Here is a 26,470-nt window from a genome sequence, read left to right on the forward strand (position 1 = left end):
TTTTTAATGTAACCTTTTATCATTTTTTTTAATTAAATCTTTATTGTTCAGATTATTACATTTGTTCCTCTTTTTTCCCCCCATAACTCCCCTCCTCCCAGTTCCCGCCCCTCCCTCCGCCCTCACTCCCCACCCACTGTCCTCATCCATAGGTGCACGATTTTTGTCCAGTCTCTTCCCGCATCTCCCACACCCCTTTCCCCCCCCCAAGAATAGTCAGTCCATTCCCTTTCTATGTCCCTGATTCTATTATGATCACCAGATTATTTATTCACTTGATTCTTAGATTCACTTGTTGATAGATGCATGTTTGTTGTTCATAATTTGTATCTTTACCTTTTTCTTCTTCTTCCTCTTCTTAAAGGATACCTTTCAGCATTTCATATAATCCCGGTTTGGTGGTGATGAACTCCTTTAGTTTTTCCTTATCTGTGAAGCTCTTTATCTGACCTTCAGTTCTGAATGATAGCTTTGCTGGATAAAGTAATCTTGGTTGTAGGTTCTTGGCATTCATCACTTTGAATATTTCTTGCTATTCCCTTCTGGCCTGCAAAGTTTCTGTTGAGAAATCAGCTGACAGTCATATGGGTATTCCCTTGTAGGTAACTGAGTTTCTTTCTCTTGCTGCTTTTAAGATTCTCTCTTTGTCTTTTGCTCTTGGCATTTTAATTATGATGTGTCTTGGTGTGGTCCTCTTTGGATTCCTTTTGTTTGGGGTTCTCTGCACTTCCTGGACCTGTAAGTCTATTTCTTTCACCAGGTGGGGGAAGTTTTCTGTCATTATTTCTTCAAATAGGTTTTCAATATCTTGCTCTCTCTCATCTTCTGGCACCCCTATAATTCTGATGTTGGTACGCTTGAAGCTGTCCCAGAGGCTCCTTACACTATCTTCGTATTTTCGGATTCTTTTTTCATTTTGCTTTTCCGGTTGGGTGTTTTTTGCTTCTTCGCATTTCAAATCTTTGCCTTGATTCTTGCGCTCCTCTGGTCTGCTATTGGGAGTCTGTATAGTATTCGTTATTTCAGGCCGTGTATGCTTAATTTCTAGTTGGTTCTTTATCATAACATCGAGGGTCTCATTAGATTTCTTGAGGATCTCACTACATTTATCGGCGGCTTCTAGACAGTTCTTGAGAGACCTTAAAAGTGTGGTTCTGAACTCAATATCCTCCATTGACAGTTTTGTCCTGTTTCTTTGTCTCCGCATTTTTTATGCTTTCTTGGTGTACCCCCTAGTGGTCTTTGTGCGCAGTCTTGTTGTAGTTAAGCCTTGATTGTTGTAGTAATACTAGGGGGATTTGACCTCCACGTCAACTGGCTGTGAGAATCAGCTGTGTCTGCAGTGGGAAAACTTCTGTCCTCTGGGGAGGTGCTAATCTAGCCTTTGCCTGAGGCTATCTGGCAAATGGCTCTGCGCAGGACTTGGGCGGGGCGGGTCCCTGGGGATCTACAGGGCAGGCTGGAGCGAGCAGTTATGGCTGCTCTCAGTTCTGTCCCCTGGGGCTCTGCCTCACAGAGTCCCAGCAACCGCTACAAACCTCAGAGAGAAAGCTGCCTTCAAGTTCCGACCGAAGCCAGACAGTCCCACTTCTCCCGTTTGAGTCTGGGTCCCTAGAGACTCGCCCGGATCTGGAGCTCAGAGTCTGAAACTCCCTCCCGATTTAAAACAATAACTGCGCCCTCCGCTGCCAGCCCGCTCCGCGTGCACTCCGCACCTTACTATTTCACTTCAGCACTGCACCTCCTCTGAGTCTGGGTATGATATTCTCTCTCCTCCTAGTTGTAGAATTTCCACTCAGCCAGCCTTCCTGTGGTTCTGGATGATGTCCGTTCCGTCGTTTAGTTGTTTTTTGAAGTGGTTGTTCGAGGCAGCAATCTCCGGCATTAACCTATGCCGCCATCTTGGTTTTCTCGGTGATTGCTATTTTCAAGGCTGCTGTGGAGTTGGTGAGGAGAGAGTGAATGAGGCAAGTTAAAAAGGCACAAAGCTTGCTATTCTTGATGAAATTCAGCAGTTTTTCTTGAATAAATGCTCCCTATTGTTAAAGTCTTTGGTTTATTTCTAGAATTCTGAAAAAGTTTATTCTGATCAGCTGGCCAGTGTTCTTATTGCTTTTTATGGAGGAAATGATTTTTGGAAGTCCTTAGTCTGGCGTTTTCACTGGCATCACTTTGATTCAAAGAATTTAACCCATACCTGAATACCAGAAATTGCAAAAGATTTTCTTAGAACATGGGTTAATTTTTTCTTAAGTATCATTTCTTCCTTCTTCCTTCTACTCAGCCTCAATCCTTTCTAGTTGGGGTAACCTATGTTACCAGCTTGTTTTATGTTCTTTCAAACCATAGTTTGTTTATTTCATTTCTAATGTATGATGCATCTGTGTGTATGTACTTTATGGGGATTTTCTAAACATTACAGTTTACAGTAAGTGTGTTTTGATGTGCAACTTGCCTTTCTTTTTTTCCTCTTAACTGCATGTTGGGAGATCTTTCTATGACACACAGAGATATACATTTAAGTGTGATGGTATTTCATGATATCGAAATACCATGGGTTCCCTAACTGTTCCATAATTGATGGTGTTTTAGTTTGTAATAGGCAAGAGAGCTTGAAATAGTGCTAGAACAAATCTCTTTGTATATGCCTCTTTATGTATGAATATTTATCTAGGATGGCTGTCCAGAAGTAGAATTGCATTATTGTTGAGTATGTGTATTTAAAATGTTAAGATTACTTTATAATTTTCTTCCCAAAAGCTTAAATGAGTTTACATTTCCAGCAGGTATGTGAGAGTATCTGTTTTATCACACCGTCTCCAATACTAGATATGACCAATCTTACACATTTTTGACAATCTGGGCAAAAATATCTCACTTATTTTAAAATATATATATATATTTAAATTATATATTCTGGGACATCACTACTGCTACCCCAGTAAGTAATAATTTTTAATATTTTTTTACTCCTTTTTTTAGGGAATGGCATTTACATTACGAGAACGACAAATGCTTGGTCTTCAAGGACTTCTACCTCCCAAAATAGAGACACAAGATATTCAAGCCTTACGATTCCATAGAAATGTGAAAAAATTAAATTGCCCTTTGGAAAAGTAAGAATTGCTTAGATGTTTAGTTTTTATTGATGTTATGACCAAAAAAATTGGGAGTATTGTGGTTATTATGTTATTATGGCATGAGAAACATACAGTCTCATAATGAAGTTTGTGTTGTAGTCCATTCCTGTTATTTTTATAATGATCATGTATTTTTCATTGCAGTGAATGCTTCACTTGTTTTCCCTATTATAAAATTTAGGGAGAAGGGGGTCCTACTATATGGTGGCAGGAGAAGATTTGATTTTGGGTGGTGGGCACACGGTGCAATATACAAATCTTGTAACATAGAAACCCACACCTAAAACCTATATGTTCATGTTAACCAATGTCACCCCAATAAATTTAATAAAAAATAAATAACCCCCAATGAAATATCCTTTAAAAAAAAAGTAGCAGAAATCAGTTTTTTATGCTCAAAATCACAGAGCATTTCAAGTTCGAATGAAATATTAGAAGCAAAGCTATCATCTAATTTTCATCCAGTCTGTTCAATAACTTTTATTGATCATCTACTTTGTGTGTGCCACTATACTGGCCACTGAGGATATAAAGTTGGTAATATTCAATCCAGGACCCTTTAGGGAGTGGAAAAGAGGAGTAACTAAACCTGGCTGAGGCAAACGAAATGTATGTCCTCTACAATAATGCACAACCCTTCCTTCTAGGAGCTCATCAGTAGATAGTTGTGTTTATGTCTGAACCACGCCAGACAGGCAGCATTTCTGCCTTTTATTTCATAAAGCTATTCAGTCATTATAGCCCAATTATTTGTTTTTCTTCCCTGTGTTGAGAAGAAATCTCCTTCCCTTTAATATCTACCTATTGGTATTATTTCTGCCCATGGTAACTATATAGAAAATATTACTCCTCTTCTTTTTTTTTCTTTGCCTTGTCTGCAAGGAACTCAAATTATAAGAGAAAGTTTATTTAGAAAGTCACAGAGGTTAAAAAAGAAAAAAAGGTGAGCCACCTGGGCTGCGTGGGCTCAGAAAGGATTTACAGAAACAAAAAATGGGCCCTTGGAGCTTAGGAAAAGGAAAGGCAGAGAGAATGAATATACCTGGGGGAAGAAGAGGAGAGGGGTGGGTGTGCTCCAAAGAGAGGGAGCTTGCCCTGGGGAAAGAAGAGGGTGGGGAAAGGCATGGGCTTGCTCAAGAGAGAGAGAGAGAAAGAGCATGTTTATTTTTCTTATTTTTTAAAATATATTTTATTGATTTTTTTACAGAGAGGAAGGAAGAGGGATAGAGAGTTAGAAAACATCAATCAGCTGCCTCCTGCACACTCCCCACTGGGGATGTGCCCACAACCAAGATACATGCCCTTGACCAGAATCGAACCTGGGACCCTTGAGTCTGCAGGTCGATGCTCTATCCACTGAGCCAAACCGGTTAGGGCAATTTTTCCTCTTCTAAATGGAATCTGTCCTCCCTATTTATTCACTGAAAATTAGCACATCAATTATATTCTACATACTTTGCTAGTTCCTGGAATTGTGGAAGTTTATAAGGTGATAGTCCCTAACTCATTATCTCATATAGGCTGGAGGGGAGACAGAAAGTGGAGTGAGTTACAGAAGAGAAGTAGATTGTTTTGGGACCTAAAAACAGGAAATCTAATGTGACTATATGTGTCATGGGGATTGGGAAGAGGCAGAACAGGAACCGAGAGAGCCTTCCACCCTGAGCTGCTTTCGGAGAGCATGAGTATAGGACTGCATGAGTATAGGGTTTTCTAGGCAAAGGGTTCCCCGTAAGTAGCAACTCCAAGGTAAGAGTTGTGATGCATTGAGGAACTGAAGTAAATTCATTATGAAGATAAGGGTGAGAAGTAGTTAGAGGTCTTGATAACTATTTTAGGAGCTTAAGCCTAATTAATCATTTTGGAGCTTAAGCCTATTTAATTTTTGTTGATTTTTACTCCTGGGTGTTAAATAATGATAATTTAGGGATTTGCTTTCTGGGAGGGAATTGGCCCTCTATTTTAGATGGCTACATTTACCTTTCAGAGGACAAAACTTGGAATGTATTACTGGCTGATGTAGATATTATTTACTGTGCTTAATTTCAGATACATCTATATAATGGGAATACAAGAAAGAAATGAAAAGTTGTTTTATAGAATACTGCAAGATGATATCGAAAATCTGTTGCCAATTGTATATACACCAACAGTTGGTCTTGCCTGCTCCCAATATGGACACATCTTTAGAAGACCTAAGTAAGGCTTATTTTTAAAAATATATATTTGAAAATGATTATTATGTAGGAGAAATATCACTCTGTGACACTTATTACATTTCTGTTTTATTTGTTGCAGTCTTATCTCAACCACATTTCTCACCTCACAAAAGCTTAATTTGGACAAAAAGGGATTAGTAAAAACCCAACACATTTGTTTCTTTCATTTTTGTAGAAACAGTATCATTCTTTCTTAACTTTCTTTAAATTATTATTGTTAGAGGAACTGTGCATTTTCGTACCAAAAGTAAAGGTACTCTTTTTTTTTTTTTCATGGTAGCAGATTCTCCAGAATTATTATTAATGTTTTTTACAATCTTGCCAAATTAAAAGATTGATTCTCATTTTTTTGTCAGCATTCATTTTTGTCATTTGTTGTTTTTATGGATGTTTATAAAGTTTTAATTTCACAGCACTTCCAGTTATTTTAAGTGGAAAAGACTGGAGTGGGTCTTGACTCAGGTCTTTGAATAAGTGACCTTATCCCTCTAAATCTGTTTTCTCATCATAAAATAGTGATACCAGTACCTGCCAAAGAGCTGCTGAGAAGGTCAGATGAGGAAACTGGTGTGACTGCCAGTTTGTAAACTTCTAAGCATTATATAAATGCTATTTTTACTTAATTTGAGTTTTCTTGTCTTGTTCTTCTATTATTTTCCTCAATCCTTGTATGTTTCCCATGTCTTACTTGCATATTGACACAAATGTAGAAATCCAAACAAAATATGATAGCATTTCTCTTCAATCTCCCCTCATCTAGTCTAGTGGCTTTCAGCATTAATGTGCATGACACACCTGTGGGACTCACTTGAAATGTTGATCCCTGCCAACTCTTCTCCTTTTAATTCCCAAGAGTCTGAAGACAAAGAGAAAGGTCTGGAAGTGTGAATTTAATGAGCGCCATGGGTGGTGGTGGTCAGGTATCACTGGAAGACTCTTTGAGAACACTGTTCTATGTGCTGCCATCAGTTAGTGGGTCTGAAACATTTCTGTGATATTACCCAGCTTTTCAGCTCTTTTATAGTTTCTTTTTCATGTAGAACAGTGGTTCTCAATCCAGATTAAAGAACAAGGGGAAACATAAAAAATACTGATTCTTGGGCTCCCCTTGTGGAGATCCTGATTCATTTAGTCTAGAGTTGGACCCAAGTGTTGGTGTTTCATAAAAGCTCCTGGTGTGATTCTAATGTGCACCAGAGATGAGAGCTGATGTGAAACATAAGGAGCATGGCTTCTGGATGAGAGCAGATACTGTGTCATTTATGTGGTGTACTGCTGCAGTGGTTTTTTGTTTGCTTTTTACATAAAGGATGGTCAGTAAATCTGATCTAAACTCCAAGCTAGTTAAATCAGAATTCATGGGGGCATTTTTAAAAAGTTCATCAAATGATTCTGTTATGCAGTTAATGGTTGAGAAACGCTTGAACTAAACTGATTTGAGCTAGGATAGTAAAGCCAAAGGTAAGATACCAATGAGAAAGTTAGTTATAAGAATCAGTTTAAGGCAGCGGTTCTCAACCTGTGGGTCGCGACCTCTTTGGCGGTCGAACGACCCTTTCACAGGTGTCGCCTAAGACCATCCTGCATATCATATATTTACATTACGATTCATAACAGTACAACATTACAGTTATGAAGTAGCAACAAAAATAATTTTATGGTTGGGTCACAACATGAGGAACTGTATTTAAAGGGCCAGAAGGTTGAGAACCACTGGTTTAAGGGCACTTGATACCTGTTGGACCTCATCTCTGCCTGCCCTATTTTCTAGAACCTGTGTTTTGGTTTTGGTTTCCTTCCTTCCCTTCCCTTCCACTCCTCTTCGCCCCTTCCCTCCCCTCTTCCTTTTTTGAAGTCTGGATTCATTATCTCAGTTGGATAGCAGTATACTGTGTGTTTAAAATAATTTCACTTTTTCCTAATGCCTCAAGGTAATGTCTTTTATATGAAACTACTGCACTTTTCTTCTCTTCCTTCCTGTTCTTCACATTTCAATTTTTTCAGTTCAGTGAGTTTTAGCAGTAGTATGCTCTTCTGAATTGGTGGTTTATTTTTAAATTGCTTTTTACTGGAGGTATATTGGGTTTATTTGAAAATGATATGTGGATGCATTTCTTCTTGTGAAAAATGATCACATCATTTAATAATAATCTTTGTGGCAACTACTATGTGAGCAATGTAATTACAGTTTGAAGATGTTTGAAGATGTAGTTGGAAATGTTTGAAAATAAACCAGTGTGATTTAGCTAATTCTGCTTGGAAATTATACTGTGTCTTGATGTTTTATTAAAATACCTAAATATTCCAGTTATGAACAAAGACTTAGAAAAAAACAAAAAACTGTTGTGAAATGCAAAGGTGTTTTTGTTCTGTTGCAGGGGATTATTTATTTCAATCTCAGACAGAGGTCATGTTAGATCAATTGTGGATAACTGGCCAGAAAATCATGTTAAGGTACTAATAGCACAACCTTCCTTTTCACAATGTTATTTCTTTCCTTGTAACTTACCTCTAAATTTCCAAGAACAGTTTTTCATTGTTGCTCTGATTTATTTTGCACTTATATATACATGCAGATTTAGTGCTCTGAGGAGATCATGATAGTAATAACTACAAAATGGGTAACTGGTATAAACTTAGACTTTGGGAAAGAAATTGGAACTAGTACACAAAGTGAGCTTGCTCACTATCGATACCACTGGTGTCTCCTGCCTTCTCTTTATTTCTTTTCTATTTCAATTAGTATTAATGTTTCCTATTTTATTTAATATTAACCAAGTACTAATACCATATTATTAAAATAACATAAAACTTTTATTTGGTGAGTAATGGGGAGGATTCATGATGCCTTTTTTCTTCTAAATCTAAGGTAGATTTAGATCCTTAAGCAAATATAAAACTCTTAAAGTTTCAAATTTAGCAAATGTATTGGTCAATCTGGCTGCCTTTCATAAAATAATAAAATCTAATGACTTAGATCTTCTGTTAGGTTTTAGTATTTACTACATGCAATAATCTTACTTGCCTTTAGTACCTTTTCTTCACCAAAATAACCTTTGATGAGTAATCATTAGTTCTAATGATCTAAAGAAAATTTGGTCAGATCATTAAATTCACTATATTATCTTAAAATCTTGTAGGTAGGTATATTTTTTACTATAGATCTTTTTCTCTTTCATCATTGCTAAGGTTTTTCTTGTTTGGCCTAGATTATTTTGTTGGAGTATCATGTTGCTTATTTCTAAACTCTAATTTTTCTGTTATGGTTAATCTCTTTACCAGAAGTTTATTCTCTTTCCCTGTTTAGTCTTTGTGAGGCATTTGGTTAATCCTCCAGTCAGAAGCATTATGTTCCTAAAGATAGGAAGTCAAATCTAGTTAGTGCTCTTTTTGACGTCTACATTCTAGAAATACTAGAATTTTAAGTATGCTTGGTTGGTTTACTTTGGAAGATAGTCAAGAAGCAATTTTATTTTTTAAAGTGAGTGTACAAATATCAAGAATTTTTTTTAAAATGCTTTTCTATAATGTCCCTTTCTTTTTTTTTACCATTTCTAATTAATTATTATTATTATTATTTTGTAATTAAGGCTGTTGTGGTGACTGATGGCGAGAGAATTCTGGGTCTTGGCGATCTGGGCGTCTATGGAATGGGAATTCCAGTAGGAAAACTTTGCTTGTATACAGCTTGTGCAGGGATACGGCCTGACAAGTGCCTGCCTGTGTGCATTGATGTAGGAACTGATAACCCAGTGAGTAAAACCATTTTCCCCCTCTGACCCTCCTTCCATATTAGATATTTTTTATTTCATTCCTCTTTTGAAGATAATATAAGAAGGAAAATTTTGTGATTAGATGTTAGTCTTTGTCTCAAACTCCGCTTTTAAGATCTATGCAAATAATAGTAAATTAGCCTATTAAAAGTGTCTTGAAATAGGGCAGGGCAGTAAGGTTTAAAAAACTATATTAATAATTTATTTTGTTATTATTGTTTTAAAAATATGTTTAAACTGGTTATGTAACAAAATCATTTTATTTTTACATTTGGTCTATTTTATAGGCACTGTTAAAAGATCCATTTTACATGGGCTTATATCAGAAACGAGACCGATCACAACGTTATGATGATCTAATTGATGAGTTTATGAAGGCCATTACTGACAGGTATTTTTTAAGTTTGAGTATATAAAAGCATCTTTAATTAAAGAAAAAAATCACAGTTTTGTTTTGTTTTGTTCACCTCTTATAAAGGTAGGTAGGAGATTAAATTTTGAGAACTTTGGTTCTTTCCTGCTGATCAGACATGCTGATACATGGTGATAACCTACCCACTCTGCCTTGCTTTCCCTGAGTTGCCCAATATATTTTGCTGTTGTTGTTAATCCTCACTTGAGAATATTTTTCCATTAATTTTTAGAGAGTGGAAGAGAGGGAGGGAGGGGAAAAGAGATGGGGGAGAGAGAAACATCGGTGTGAGAGAGACTCACACACGGCCCAACTGGGGCCTGGGATTGAACCTACAATCCAGGTATGACCCCTTGACTGGGAATCGAACCCGTGACCCTTTGTTGTGCAGGCCGGTACTCTAACCACTAACCACTGAGCAACATTGGTCAGGGAAAGTTGTCCGACATCTTGAGGGAAGTCTGCACTCACTGCTCCTATCAGAACCTTACTGTCCAGTTCTTTCAGCCCTTGGCATCACGCTCATTTCCCCATTCTGGTGAAACTCTTGTGCCGCTTTCATGTTTTAAATTTCCTAACCATTTGGTCCTCTTCTCTCTCCATCTGTCTGCAGCATCTCACCAGGTTTTGCAATCCTCAAAATTCCCTCTTCTCTTGACTACCAATATTTTCCTAACTTGGTCTTTCACCCACCTTTTTCTTTCTTTAGTTATCTTCATTGGTTCTTGCTCATTTTTATTACATGTGAATGAGTACATGGTAAGCTATAACCTTTATGCATGTGACTCCTCCCCCCATGAAAACCCATCTATGCAGTCCCACCTCCCTCTGAGGCCTGTATTTCTAACACCTGGAAATCTCCACCAGACATTTTGTTGCTCTTTCATATTCGTGTCCAAAACAACTCCTTCCCATTCCAAACTGCTTATCTTCTGTGTATTCAGCCTCTATTAATGGCAGTAACCTTCACCCTATTGCCAAACCTTTAAACTTGGTGTTATCCTTGACTCTTCTCCTTCTCCAGTCCTCAAATCCAGTTGGTGGTACCACTCAAATGCCTCAGAAATAGATCTCCTCTCTCCCATTGCTACAGTCTTTCTGCACATTCTCATCTCTCTTCCGGGTTTTCTAAACCATTTTCCAATTTCTCTCCTTTCCAGCTCTTCTCCACATTACCACCAGATTAAATTTTTTTAAAACATGTTCTTCATTATGTCATTCTTTTGCTTGAAATCTCTAATTGCTTTTCTATTGACATAGGGTAAAGTCTAAACTCTTTACTTTCATGACAAAGTCCAAATTCTTTACATTTATGACCTAACCCTGCCCTGACTTTTAAATTACTGGTACATAGGAGATATTTAAAAATTTTTCAGTCAAAGTTGACACATCTAAAAAAACTAAACTTTTCATTATCCTAGAAATTGCCATCTCCCCTACTTTTCTATCTTATACAGTCAAATGGTAGCTTCTTAGTGATCCAGGTTACCTTAGTATTTTAACAAACTTCCTCCTTACTTCCCAGTTGGCCTCCTCATCAAGTTCTGTTTGTTTATTCTAATGTCTCATAATCTTCCTTTTTACTTCCTATGGCTTCTGCTTCCGATCTTTTGGTCCTCGTGCTAGAGCAGCCTCCTAGCTGCGTCTCCTGGCTTTCTCCTTTCTCCCCACACCAATCTGTGCGGCATATTAATGGCAGGTGCATCGTTCCTAAAGGGAGTTGTACATGAATTCTTTCCTTCCCTGAAGCCTTCACTGATTCTGCACCAGATACAGAATGAAGTCCCCATTCCCTAATTGCCATGCAAGATCCTCCTTTATCTGGCCCAACTCACCTTAACCAATTTCTCCCTTATCTTTTCATATAAAGCCAGACTGTTGAAAATTTAGAGTCACCAAAATATGTCTTGCTTTTCTTCCTACCTTTTGACTTTCTGTTCTTCTTTCAGGGCCGAAATAAAGTCTCACCTCCTTTGTAAACCTTCCCTTATTACCTCATTTCACCAAGATGATTGGCGTCTTTTTCTGAATGCTCATGAACTCATGCTATAGTAGCCTCCTAATCTTGAGTGCTTCCATTATACATAATTTAAAATAATAGTTGTTTAAAATATAGCAGACATTATGCTAAAACTTTACATTTGTTATTTCATTTAATCTTCTCGATTATTTTTTAACCTTTTATGTATATACTTCCTGTATTGCTGTTTAACTGTTAATGTAATAAGTATACATAGCTAATATTATACATTTGAGATTCAGAAACAAAATCTCTCTCTTTTTTTAAGAAGTTATTTGGTGCATTTATGTGCTGGGCACCCTTATAGGCACTTGGAAATAGTTTATGCAGATTGATACTCCATAGGCTCACCCTGGTACTACATTCATTTGAAGCACCCTGTAAATTTTCTGAATGAGAGATGGATTTCTACATTTTGAGTCTAGTCTTTCATAGACTCTGAAAATTGCCACATGGCATTAAATGAACTAACAACATATTTTGTAATGCTATCATAAGGAATATTAGACAGCAAAGCTATTTAGTAGTGGCTTTTCAACACAACCATTATGGGTTTTGCTGATTTTTAGGTATGGACGGAACACACTTATTCAGTTTGAAGACTTTGGAAATCATAATGCATTCAGGTTCTTGAGAAAATATCGAGAAAAATACTGTACCTTCAATGATGATATTCAAGGTAAAGCAAAAAGAGAACTTCAGGATTTTAATTTCTATTTCTTAAACCCTTTTTATGTGACCACTTTTTTATTTTTAAAAATCTTTATTTTTCTTGTAGGGACAGCTTCAGTAGCTCTTGCAGGTCTTCTTGCAGCACAAAAAGTTGTTGGTAAATCACTCTCAGAACACAAAATCTTATTTCTTGGAGCAGGAGAGGTAAGTTTCTGTAAGCTGTTTTGAATTTAAAACCAACACTCATCTTTAGAATTGGAAAATGGGGCATAATGAGCTTATAATTTTGAGAGAGATAAGGAGATCTTTGTAATTTAAAATTTCTGTTGTAAAGTAGATAATTTAAAATATGCTTAGAGAATATTACAAAGAATCAGCTTGTGTGTGATTTGTAAAGGAAGAATAAACCAAATATTCCTCATAACAAAACATTATAATTCAAGTATTGCATCATATTCTTGTGTTTACTTTTTAAATTTTTGTTCTGTTTGACAGGCTGCTCTTGGAATTGCAAATCTTATAGTTATGGCTATGGTAGAAAGTGGCCTCCCAGAAGAAGAGGCACAAAAGAAAATTTGGATGGTTGACAAGTTTGGTTTATTATATAAGGTAAGGTATTTAAAACTTGGAGAAGCAAAACGATGTTGTTATAATGATAGTTTTAGTTTGATTTTTAAAACATCAATTTTTAAAAACTTATATCTCACTCGACTATCCAAATTGTACTAGTTGGGGATCTTACAGTATGTTCTCAACAGAAATCCTCCAGTCTAAAACCTTTGTCTTTTATAAAGACTCTTGCTTTGTATTCAGATCATAGTGTCTGTGTTGGCATCAGACTTACTCCTTCCTCGATTTCCAGACTCTTAAGAGACCAAATAATCATGCAAATAATATTGTACTTGACCCCTCTAAGACTAGGTTTTTAATTGGAACTCAGACTATTCTAATTAAATTGTTAGCAGAACATCTGATATTTGAACAAAATTCGTTAACCCTCTGGTGGTCATAATCCCCTTAGCAATCTAATAGAAATCTATGGATCCTCTCCCCAGAAAAAGGCGCTTTTTTTTTTTCTACTTAAAAAACAAGTAATCTTTAATTGGTGTTTTTTTTTGGGGGGGGGGCATCAGTTTGTTGTTCCACTTATTAATGCATTCCTTGGTTGTTTCTTATATGTGCCCTGACTGGGGATCCAACCCGCACATAATCTTGGCATGTCAGGGTGACGCTCTAACCAACTGGCTGCTCAGCCAGGGCAAGGCATATATATTCTTAAGGCCAATTCATGGATAATAAAGAGCTTCTATCTGAGATTGACTTAGTGTCCTTTGACATGCCTGTCTTCCTAGCGTTGATTGTCATTTTATTAGTTTAAGAAATGCCTTATAGCTTATATCGATAACACATTGAAATGTAGGTAAACTATATCATAATTGAACCTATCCCTACACAGTGTTGTACTTTTGCCTTGTATAATGATATAGCAGTTACTTGTCATTTACATCTTTGGAGCAAGCTTATCTCAATGTACTTCGCTCCAATTCTGTAATCTTTTCTTCTTAACTAGTACCAATATTCTATTAGTACATTTTATCAAAAGATAAAATGAAAAAGTGTGTGAGTAAAAAGTCTTGAGTAGTTTAATTATACATAATAAAATAATAGTTGTTTAAAAATATACCAGACATTGTGCTAAAACTTTACATTTATTATTTTATTTAATCTCAAAAACTGTATGAAGCCCAGCCTATGTGGCTCAGTGGTTGAGCATCGACCTATGAACCAGGAGGTCACGGTTCGATTCCCAGTCGGCACATGCCCGGTCGCGGCTCAATCCCCAGTGGGGACTGTGAGTGAGGCCGCTGATTGATGGTTCTCTCTCATCATTGATGTTTCTGAAATGAATAAAACTATATATTTTCCTCTCTGAAATGAATAAAACTATATATTTAAAAACAAACAAACAAACAACAACAACAACACTGCCCTAGCCAGTTTGGCTCAGTGGATAGAGCGTTGGCCCACGGACTGAAGGATCCCTGGGTTTTTCCCCAGTCAAGGGCATGTACCTCGGTTGCAAGCTTGATCCCTGGCCTTCTTCAGGGTGTGTGTGGGTGGCAACCAATCGGTGTGTCTCTCTCACACCGATGTTTATCTCTGTCTCTCCCCCTCCCTGTCTCTCTAGAAATCAATGGAAAAAATATCCTCCAGTGAGAATTAACAAAAAAAAACCCCACAAATCTATGGAATTTTACAAACGAGGAAACTGAGGGTTAGAAAGGTCAGGTGACTTTTTCAAGGACATCAGCTTATAGGTGATGGAGTTAGGATTCATACCCAGGTAGCCTATGAACCCTGTGACCTTAACCATTCAACTAAGTTCCCTCTCAAGTAAACTATAACTTCTATGTTAACTTGTATATAAGATGCAAGGATTATAAGACATACTTTTGGAAAGCTATTGGGAGGATATGTAGTTTTACTGGGACATAGTAGATGGGTGTTTCTTTTTGTGATACTGGTTTTCACAAATGTGATTCTTCATCATATTTGTAACTAGTGGCCCTTGTTGAAAGGAAATTAATTAGAAGAAATATTTTAGTATTGCTATTCGTCCTTTCTCTATAATAGAAGTGTCAACCAAATTCACGATTGACAATGACAGATCGAAACCAAGGAGTGCGATTGGCACCAGCGGGAACTTTATATGAATCGTGCATGCACAAGTCAACTTTTAGCCTTCTATAGATATAGAATAAACTTGCTTAATTAAACCTGCTTTCTGATGTAGCTAAACTTTTTCCAGCCCAGTGAAGCACCCCAACTTCTCTTTCAGGGAATTGTCAGCAACACAGCAGTAAATATCAACACGAAGCAGATTGTTATTGTAGATCATGCAGGGAGAACAAAGGGTAAAATATTTAACTGCAGCAGTGTTTAACTATATTCTGCGCAGTGAGAAAACCTGAAGTCATTTTCAAGGTCCACCATTTCTTCTTTTCAGTCAGGTCAGGTTTGTAAACTTTCTAAATCTTCATTTCCTGGCTAATGAAAATAGGATTCCACCAAGTCTTCTCTCTACCTACTCCAGGACTTCTGTGAGGATCAAATGAGATGAGGCATGGGAAAACTCCTCATAGACATTTGGTTAAAGTGTGAAATGTTTGCATCTGGCTATAAAGCAAGTCATGTTCCTGGGCTAAAGAAACTGCAAAGAGGCTAGTCGCTAGGGAGAGGAAGCTGAGCGTTGTTCCGTGACATCATTACCCGGACAGACACTTGGCATGTTAGCCTTTATATACAGACTAGAGGCCCAGTGCACAAATTTGTGCACCAGTGGGGTCCCTCAGCCTGGCCTGCGGGATCGGGCTGAAACCAGCTCTCTGACATCACCTGAGGGGTCCCGGATTGTGAGAGGGCTCAGGTCAGGCTGAGAGACCCCACTGGTGCATGATCGGGGTGGGGGAGGCACACGGGAGGTTGACCAGCCGGGTAGGGACCGCAGGAGGGCTCCAGGGCATGTCTGGCCCATCTTGCTCAGTCCCGATTGGCTGGATCCCAGCAACAAGCTAGCCTACTGGTTGGAGCATCTGCCCCCTGGTGGTCAGTGCACATCATACTGAGTGGTTGAGTGGCCTTAGCATATCATTAGCATATTACGTTTTGATTGGTTGAATGGCCAAGTGGTCGACTGGATACTTAGCATATTAGGCTTTTATTATATAGGATAAGTCAGTTCTAGAATGCATATAGTATTGGTTAGCACAGTGAGAAGCCCCTCCCTGTTCATCTGCAGCTTCTGAGTGTATTTTCCTTTTAGTCTAAGTAGCTTGACCTAATGAATTTAGGCTTCCAGTCTCTCCTGGTGTCCCTAACGCTGCCCTCCTTTTGGAGACTGCCCTGTTGAACCATCGTAGTGGAGAGCTGTGTTTCTCTTGGAGACAAACATAGCATACGAAGCCATTATTCTGAGAGCCTCCACCTGGTGAGGCTGTATCTCAGTCCTTTAGTTCACTTCCCAGCCAGCAATGCTGTGCAGATTTTCCCAGCCCTGCTGGTTTTTATCTGGGTTATTCTGGAGCTCTGATGGAAACATTTGCAGGGGATGTCTTCTCTTTTGCCAAAGTCAAGGTATGGATTTCTCTGCCTGGTTAAGTTTTCATCCATGTTTTGCCTGTTTTAAATCATTGAGAAGCGTTTCATTGTTTTCCTGTCACTGGTACCTCTCCTTGCTTTGTGACACTACTAAGAATTTGACACTACTAAGCGTTTGGACTGGGGACTTGGGGAGGAAAGCACGTTTCTTCAGTCAGCCAACTTGAGCCAGAAGTCTCTGTTCCTCTTGTTTCTGAAGTCTTGGGAGTCCAGGTACAAGTCTGTAATTCTAAAAGTTCTGCATCCAGTTAGTAACGCATCTGGCTGACCTGAACTTCTCTGGTAACAAAACCAGAGAGGAGGTAATTTGTAGTCTTCACCTTTTGTGCTTGGTGTGACTTTTCTTTTTTAATCCTCACCCAAGGAGTGAGGGTATTTTTTCCATTGACTTTTAGAGGGAGTAGAAGGAAGGGAGCCGGGGAAGGAGAGACAAAGAGCGAAACATCGATGTGAGAGAGACACATGGATTGGTTGTCTCCCACACTGCCCCAACCAGGGGTGGGAATCAAACCTGCAACCCATGTATGTGCCCTTGACTAGGAATCAAACCTGCAAAACCACACTGGTCATAAATTTTGTTCAGTTGTGCAGTACCCATTGGGAGGCATTTGTAATATCTTATATATTGCCATAATACATTTCTAAAATATGAAAAATTCTGATTTCCAAACTGCATCTTGCCCAGAAAAGGGATTGTAGGACTTGTACCATATTGAATTTAGGAGGACTTCACAGAGTAAATGAGTTTTTGAGAGGGATTACAGTTTTTGGTTGTAAGGAGATTTGATTTATATTTTATATTGGGGTTTATGGACACTATGAAGATAGAATTAGAAGATATGGATTGAAGAGAAAAGTAAATGAAAATACATTCCTATTGTAGAAACAATATGTGACTCAATGAAGTCTTTTCACTTAATCCTCAATAAGCATTTACCAAAATACTGTATTTTTATGTAATAATTCAGGGGCGGGAAGCTAAAATAGACAGTCATCAGGAATCATTTGCTCACTCAGCCCCAGAGAGCATACCTGATACTTTTGAAGATGCAGTAAAGATACTTAAACCTTCAGCTATAATTGGTAAGTAAAGTTGTTGCAGATTATTCTTTTACTTAACTGTATCTTGCCAATCATAACTTACATCAGGATTACTAAAAAAGAAATGGTAGATTTTATCTAGCTTTCAGCATATATGATATTTTTCATAATAGCTTTTTTATTACAGCGTGCAATGAAAGTTCAGTTAATGTATATTGCTTGTATTTTTAAGTGTAGAAGCTGTGGGATTTATCACACTTTATTTTTAGAGTTGGTCTGACTGTTGGGCTCAAAACCTAAAAAGACCAAGGTCATTGACACACTGTACCAGGAAAATCCTATGCAGAGTCCACGATTTTCACTGGCAACAAAGCTGAAAGTGTTCGGTACCTTTTGAGTCAGGTATTGCATAGCTGACATGAGACTATGACAACATGGCATGAAGTTCACAGCAGAAAATGTAACAGTCTTTAAAAGGGGAGCTATTTTCTTTCCAATGTAGCTATAAGATTTTTAATCTATCATTATCTTTTAATTGTATCTGTTTCATGTACAAGCCCTATTGAATGCCAAATAGCAAAAGAGTCACAAACAGTAAGTGTCTATGATCAGGAAAAGTACATCTTTTTAGCTGCTTCATTGATTAGAACTCATATAAGTGAAATCACACAGTATGTCTTTTTGTGACTGGTTTATTTCACTTAGCATAATATCCTCAAGGGTCATCCATGTTGTAGCGATTTTAATTAGACATAGTGATGTAGATAATCTTATACTCTTCTCCTTACCCCCCACAATTTACTATGTCTGGGGTGGACAATAAATATTTTAAGTGAAAACTTAGCATTTTATTGTTTTTCTTTTCACATTTGAAATTGTGTTCATATAACATTATTTCAGCATGCAAAATCCATCTTTGTAATAGAGTTCACCTACACTTTTGTTATGTTAAACCTGTTGTAGAAATGCTGTTTATAAGAATTGCTTTTAGCCCAGCCAGTGTGGCTTAGCAGTTGAGCATCGACTTATGAACCAGGAGGTCACTGTTCGATTCCCGGTCAGGCCATGTGCCCGGGTTGTGGGCTCATCCCCAGTGTGGGGAATGCAGGAGGCAGCCAATCAGTGATTCTCTCTCATCACTCATGTTTCTATCTATCCCTCTCCCTTTCTCTCTCTCAAATCAATGAAACTATTTTTTTAAAAAAAAGAATTGCTTTATTTTACCTGTAATGAAGTTGGCTGTTTTTCCCCTTATTTATTTCAGGAGTTGCAGGAGCTGGCCGACTTTTCACTCCTGGTGTAATCAAAACCATGGCTGATATCAACGAAAGGCCTATAATCTTTGCATTAAGTAATCCTACAGCAATGGCTGAGTGTACAGCTGAAGAAGCATATACACTTACAGAGGTATTAATAATAATTTAATGAATTAGTTATGTCTTACTCTCTTTTTTTTTTAATATATTTTATTGATTTTTTACAGAGAGGAAGGGAGAGAGATAGAGAGTTAGAAACACCGATGAGAGAGAAACATCGATCAGCTGCCTCCTGCACATCTCCAACTGGGGATATGCCCGCAACCCAGGTACATGCCCTTGACTGGTATCGAACCTGGGACCTTTCAGTCCGCAGGCCGACAATCTATCCACTGAGCCAAACCGGTTTCGGCTAATTATGTCTTATTTTCCCTCTATTAGCCTGTTGGTTATACATTCTTGCATAATTTTCATGGTTACTTTGGAGATTACAACATTCGTCTGTGGATCATCAAATACTGGTATTAATTATTGCTTGTAACAATTCTAGAAAGTAATTACCTCATAATTCTATTTTTTAATACCTTTATGCCATTTGTGCTGTTTTACATTTTTTTAAATATATTTTTATTGATTTCAGAGAGAAAGGGAGAGGGAGAGAGAGATAAAAACATCATTGATGAGAGAGAATCATTGATCAGCTGTCTTCGGCACGTACCCATCATCCTGCAACCCGGCCATGTTGCCCTGACCGGGAATTGAACTATAACCTCCTGGTTCATAGATCGATGCTCACCCACCAGCCAGATGAGATAAAACATTTTTCACAATTTTTAGAACTTTGAAACTTCTATCTCTTTTTTTAAAATGATTTTTTTAAAAGCATTTCATTATAGTTTAATTTTATATAATTTCTTAGTGTTACATAAAATAATGACATATTTATGTATTTGCAGTTACCTCTTAAATTTTTAGTTCCTTTGTTTTCAGTGGAGAGATGTCTTAGTGTTACTCTAACACCCTCGATGCTTAGTGAGAAAGCAGCAGTTTCTTGTAGAACAGAGAATAGGCCAGCTTGGGCCTCAGAATGTGACAATACTGTTACCATTACGATCTGGCCACACTTAAGCAATAGGTAGAGTATGATGGGGGAAGAACAGATGGTTTGGAGAAGATGAACTGCTGTAGAATCTCACCATTCTAGAGAACATTCCCAAGATCTTTCTAAATCTCCAAATTTACTGGTATCATGTGAATATAACACATTCCCCATAAAGAACTACATTGTATAATCCACTTTATGGAGCTATTAAAATTAATGGTGCCCCCATAATATTTATTATTATACACACTAGAGGCCCAGCGCGCAAAATCGCGCAAGACCCAGACCCCCGTGCCACTGGACCCAGACCTCCCCGCACCGTGGGACCCAGACTCCCTCTGCCGTGCCGCCGCAGGCAGGACCCCAGACTCCCTCTGCTGCACGTGCTGGCAGGACCCCAGACCCTGCCACTGCCACCATCGGCCTCGCGAGCTCATTTGTGCCTTGCTAGTCCCCATTCCTCTCTTCCCAGTGTTGAGTGTCTGAGCCATTGGCTGCTCTGAACTGTTTGGCTCTTTTCCTTTACCTTCTGCCTCAATTCCTCTCCCACCTTGCACCCTTCCCCCACGCACCACCTACCTCCGCCGCCAACCACAGATGCCCCCGCCCCGCCCCCCACAGCAGGAGCACCTCCACTCGCCACCTGGGGACCCATGCCGCACTCCCTGCCCCCACCTGCCTGGCGCCCATCCCCCACGCCCTCTTCACTGCACGGCCCCGCCCACCCACCGCCCGCCTTGCTGCTATCAGAGCCTGTGGGCCACGGGAATGAGAGGTGCTCCATGCACCTCCTGGTGACCGATCTTTGGGCATTACGGCCACAGGTTTTTTTATATATATATATATAGACTAGAGGCCCGGTGCACCAAATTAGTACACGAGAGGAGGGTCCCCTCAGCCCAGGCTGCACCCTCTCCAATCCCGGACCTCCTCAGGGAATGTCCGACTGCTGGTTTAGGCCCGATCCCTGTGACTGCTGGCTCCTAACTGCTCACCTACCTGCCTGCCTTATCGCCCCTAACTGCCCCCCCTGCCAGCCTGATCAGCCCTAACCGCCTCTCTTGCCAGCCTGATTGTCCCTAACTGCCCCCCTGCTGGCCTGGTTACCCCCAACTGCCCCCCTGCCTGCCTGGTCACCCCCAACTGTCCCCCACCTGCCGACCTGGTCGCCCCATGCAGCCTGCTATTGGTCATTACTGTTACTGTGACAGTGTCCCAGACAATTTGCATATTCCTCTATTATTAGTATAGATTATTATTATGGTAACATGTATGGCATTAGCCAGGAACTAATGTTAATGTTCAAACAAACACAACTTTTGTTATGCGTAGTTATGCCTAAAATAGGTTGAGAATGATAATAGCTATCTGTAGAAAATGTTGTATGTAGTTGTAGGTCCAAGCTAGTCACCCAAGCCTACCACTAAGCCTGTCGCTGACTTGCTTCAACACTTACCATAAACCTTGTATCATTTTTGAAATTGAAAGTATATCTTGTAAAAGTATTCATTACTGTACTTCATGGACCTTCAGGTCAAATTCTTGAGTGTTTAAACCACTAATGCCAAGGATCTGCTATACTTCAAAGAATAACACTTGGATATTACACTCTTGTTACAATTTGGATTTTAGGTTATTAGACATAGTTCTTTTGAATGTTCAAGTACTCGTGGCAGTTTGTCCATCCTACCATGTGGACATAGTTCAGTTTTCTGTAAATCACTTTTTAACTCAATCCAAGGAGCTGTTTAAAACAGGACATATATATGTTATGCCTTGGTTATTGTGGGATAGGATATCCTGCTAGAGAACATTGCTTGCTTCTTGCTCTTTGTCTTATTTTTTTTCCAGGGAAAGGTGGGGGTGGTGGTATTTGTTAAGGGATTTTATATATAAAGGACTTCATTTTATAAATTAATGTTCAGATACTTTTCAATTTCACAGGCATTTACTTCTCTTAGAAATACAGAATGTACCAGTAACATTTGTTATGTGCTATTATAGAGCATAGTACTAGACTGGATGACTACGACAAATTTGGAGACTTTTTTTTTTTAAAGGCAAGATGCCATTTTTTTCTGGGATTGATAGTGTGGTTGTATCGATGCCTCTTTTCTGAACTGCCTCACTAGGGGGCATTATGGCATAACAGAAAGAGACCGTGGGCTTCAGAGTTTTAAATACCTGGATTCCAGTTGACCTTTTACAGCAAGCTTGTCAAACTCAAAAGCTAACACGGGCCAAATAAACAAGGTTTAAGTTTATGTGGACCGCAAAAAAACAAAAGCTTCAATTTTCTTGGAAACATCAGCTTATTTCTATAGAGACATGCTGAATACAAAGGGCTGAAATAAATGAGTAATCGTTAACATAAAATAATAGAACATTTTAATAAAATTTAATATTTTTTCTTGAACATTAACTTACCAGACACTGAATAATTACACAAATTAATAAGCGTAACTCAAATAAACCTATTTTTCTTGTTCTGAAAGTGATATATTTCCTGTTGCACACACCAAACAAGTCAGTCCAAGACTAATGATGTAGTGATCGGCTGCTAAAATATTTGCTGCTAGTTTTAGTGGAGAGGATGGTGCGCGTGTGCATAAGGCACGTAAGGGAAATGAATGCAACATGATTATAGTCGTCAGTCATTAGCAAACGTTGTAGTTCGTTATTAATAATTATGTATAACAGGATGTTGTAAAACTTCAGTTACAACATTTTTATCAACATTTCTTACATATCATTATATTGGCTGGGCCGCAAAAATACTCGTTATGGGCCACATGCGGGCGACAGGCCGCAGGTTTGACAAGCTTGTCTTACAGAGTACTTGGGAGTATCAAAGCCTTGGTTTTCTCGTTTTGTTTTATCAGTGAAACAAGATAGTGATAACCTCTAAGGTGTTCATGCAGGCTAAGTGCACTGAGTTAACACAGAGAGCCCCTGGTACTGGACAGATGTACAGTAAATGGTAGCAGTTTAATTTTTGATGTTTTCCCCTTCATTCACAGATGTTTCCATCAATCTTTAATATTTTAGGATGGTATTTATTGGCCATCTACATCTTTAAAATTTTTCAAAGGAAATGGAAGGTGTAAGGTTTTGAAAAATGATTAATGGACATTTTTCAACTTTAGGACGTATGCATAAAACAAACTTTATTTCAATAAAAATTAAGTGACAGGATTATGTTATATAGTAAATTATTCCTGTTTGCAAATAGTATGTTGGTCTGCTTTACTATAGGATTTAATCTTGTTTGAGGTTACCTTGATTTTCTAAGGCACATCAAGTAAGAGAATCAAGGCCATTTCATTTCTTCGCAGGGAAGGTGTTTGTTTGCCAGTGGCAGTCCATTCGAGCCGGTGAAACTAAGTGATGGGCGAGTGTTCACGCCAGGCCAAGGCAACAATGCATATATTTTCCCAGGTAATTGTCACCATTATGTGTGTTTCAGAGTAATCATTAATGAAATTCTTTAGAGTTTAAGATTAAAATGAACGATGGAATTTACAGGAGTTTGGTATGAATGCACAGGGAAACTCAAGAAATTCAGCAGATCCAACTTGCTCTATTTCCTCTGAAAATGTATTTATTCATACAGGGGTGGGCAAATGTAGGTTTACAGTTGTAATTCAACAGATAAATAATTCAACAATTATAGTTGTGAGTATGCAAAGCATAGTTTATTCTTGTATTATTATTTAATTATGTTATTATTTTCCATATAAGCAACTGTAAACCTACTTTTGTCCCACCCATGTAAGAAGACAGTCATTTTTGCCCCAGACATTTAAATAACTGCATTAAATGTAGATGGACCAGTTACTCTTCTTTAAAATTTTCTATCTTTTCCAGAGGCTGGATTAAAATAAGGAAGCTATTAACCATCTGATCTTCCCATCCTCCCCACTCTATTGGGATAGTCTTTGAATAGTTTAAAACAAAATTTCTAGACTTTGAGACAACAGATATAGTTGAGGACAGAGGTGCCAGAAAGTGGGAGATTAAAAGCCACTCAATAGTGACAGAGTAGGCAAGCCCCATCCTTGTGTTCATAGCTACCAATCATTTTTTAGTTCCGAACCCTTGCATATGAGAAACGGTCAAAGATTACTGCCCAGCTGGCATGGCTCAGTGATTGAGCATCGACCTATGAACCCGGAGGTCATGGTTCAATTCCCGGTCAGGGCACATGCCTGGGTTGTGGGCTCCATTCCCAGTCAGGGCATGCAGGAGGCAACCAGTCAGTGATTCTCATCATTGATGTTTCTCTCTCTCTCTCTCTCCCTTCCTCTCTTTATGAAATCAATAAAAAATGTATATATTTTAAAAGATTACTAGTCCTATGTGGGAAGAAGGAAAATTAAAAACTATCAATATCATCATGGAGACAAATGATTGCATGTCTGAAACAAGACATTTTTTAAAATTATAAAACAAAAATAAAGTTTTGAAAATGAAAATTTTAGTAGCAGAAGGATTAGATGAAAAAGTTGAGGAAGTCACCTAGAAATAGAGCAAAGAACAGAGATAGAAATAGAGGAGAGGATTAGAGGAATAGTCCACGAGGTACAATAGCAGGAAATAGAAATTTCAGCAAGAGAGCACAGGAACACGGGCGGAAGGGCATTATCAAAAGCTTTATTAACATTTCCCCAAATGGAAAGACTCAAGTTTCCAGGTAGGAAAGGCCTGCCCACTGTGTGCCAAACACCTCAGTGAAAATGATGCACCTCAGGGCAGATCATGAAATTTCAGAGCATTAGCCACACACACACATAGCCTGCATACCTCCAGAGAGGAGGTAAAAAGATAATCACTGAGAAAGTACCTGGGATCACATTGGCACTGGATCATCACCAATAATGCGGGAAGCTTATTTCTAAACTAGAATTCTAAACTCAAACTATCAAAATGGAAAGTAGGAAAAGAAGAAAAAGAAAAAGATGGTTGAGGAATGTAAGATTTCAAAAAATATACCTCCCACGTACTGTTTTTCAGAAAACTACAGGAGAATATATGCTAACAGGAAGAGGTAGTAACAAAAAACTAGGAAGAAGTGGGATTTAGGAAATAAACTCAATTTAGAAGCAAAGGGAATCCCGATGATTGAGGGATTTTCCAGCATGACAACTCCATATCTGAAGTGGATTGCAGCCAGATCACATTTATTCTAGAGGATGAAATGAGAGACTACATGAGGTAGCTGAAATATTAGAAGAAAATTAGACAAGTGAACGGATGTTTTGTCATGAAGTTACTTCAAATTCCAAAAAACCACTAAAGTCAAGAAAAAAATAGGATAGTAACTTCATGGAAAACAAAGTTATACAGAGGAGGAAAAATCATGACACAGTGTTAGTGGATAGTCAGCTGTGAATAGCATTTATGAAGTCATAATAAACACTGAATGTTCACTCACTCAGAATGATGGGAAGAAGAAAAATGGCTGGAAATGTGACAGAAAGCTAACTACTTATTTCCCACAGGAAGGAAGCAGTGATATTTAAAACTCAGAAGTCAGTCAGAACTCTGAGCAAACTGTGTAAGAGTAAGAAATGAATGTTGAAACAATCAGCTAAAAGAATTGCAAGTAGTTGTCTCTGTAGAGCAAGAAGCGGAGGGTTGGAGGTGTGTGGGATAGTGTTTTCTGTAACAAGTGTCGGTAAATTGTATGCATTTGTAATTTTGATAACTGTAAAAACAATATTGGGGAAAGCTTTTTGATATTTTCTAAAGTATTTTTTCTAGTAAATAAGAATTATAGTGGTTAATAAAGGTCATTGGATTTTAACTCTCAGATTTTTGTGTTTATTTTCTTGGCTGCTTGGGGTTTTTTTGGAGAGGGTATTCGGAGTGGGGATGGCTTGCCATTCACTTGCTTTAAATCTGGGAATTTATTTGGCTCCTTTCACAATTTGAAAAGTGACCTTACTAAATAAACTGTTTAAACTGTATTCTAGGAGTGGCTTTAGCTGTTATTCTCTGTCACACCCGGCATATTAGTGACCATGTTTTCCTAGAAGCTGCAAAGGTAATTATTTTTAATATTGTATAGTTATTTTATAAAGGATGAATTATAAAGATTAAAAGCAGAAAGGAAAAGAGAAGGGGTTAAATCTGCCTTATGAATGTAAAGGAAGTTACTCACCCGTTGCTCTTTTGATTTGCCCATCTACTTTTGCATAAAATTATTTTTTAGCATGATTTTTCAAATGTGTGATGGTAAGCTATGAATCCTTTTGTATTTATAACACATCTATACCTGTATTATATGTATCTGAAAGTAACATATTCTGACAGCATAGATAAAATATAACTCCTTGTGAGTTTTTAATGACAATTACAGATTTATTTGGAATAATTGCAACTCCAAACTTGGCAGTATGAGTTTTGAAGAACTCACAGTAATACAAATATTAATGTCTATTTTCATAGTAGCTGTTGTAATTATACCAAACTCTGTATGTTAAGTAGAATATATTAATAAGTCTTTAAATCTGGTTATTTCTTTATTGTTTAGTAGTGAACAGGTTTAATTTCTGCAGTAGTTTAAGTGTATTCCTGCTAGAAATAGGAGAATTATATTATCTGTATTTCTGCTCCTCAACCCTTTCTGTGTTTCAGGAGGTCTTTATTATTCTGTGTTATTTAAACAAACAAAC

The 26,470-nt window shown here is 38.1% G+C and overlaps 1 protein-coding gene across 1 annotated transcript in view; it reads left to right on the plus strand.

Annotated features, from left to right (window-relative positions):
* ME2 (malic enzyme 2) overlaps positions 1-26,470 on the plus strand; it is a 49,183-nt gene that overhangs the window by 18,536 nt on the left and 4,177 nt on the right. Inside the window, exons 3-14 of the mRNA XM_081096959.1 lie at positions 2,983-3,116; positions 5,190-5,339; positions 7,738-7,813; positions 8,950-9,111; positions 9,420-9,523; positions 12,134-12,243; positions 12,343-12,440; positions 12,732-12,845; positions 17,363-17,477; positions 18,700-18,842; positions 23,129-23,231; positions 25,769-25,839. Coding sequence (XP_080953085.1) covers positions 2,983-3,116; positions 5,190-5,339; positions 7,738-7,813; positions 8,950-9,111; positions 9,420-9,523; positions 12,134-12,243; positions 12,343-12,440; positions 12,732-12,845; positions 17,363-17,477; positions 18,700-18,842; positions 23,129-23,231; positions 25,769-25,839 — 1,380 coding nt within the window. The remainder of the gene's footprint in view (positions 1-2,982; positions 3,117-5,189; positions 5,340-7,737; positions 7,814-8,949; positions 9,112-9,419; positions 9,524-12,133; positions 12,244-12,342; positions 12,441-12,731; positions 12,846-17,362; positions 17,478-18,699; positions 18,843-23,128; positions 23,232-25,768; positions 25,840-26,470) is intronic.

This window comes from Myotis nattereri (genome assembly GCF_964212035.1).
Source record: "Myotis nattereri genome assembly, chromosome: 8".
NCBI lineage: Eukaryota > Metazoa > Chordata > Mammalia > Chiroptera > Vespertilionidae > Myotis > Myotis nattereri.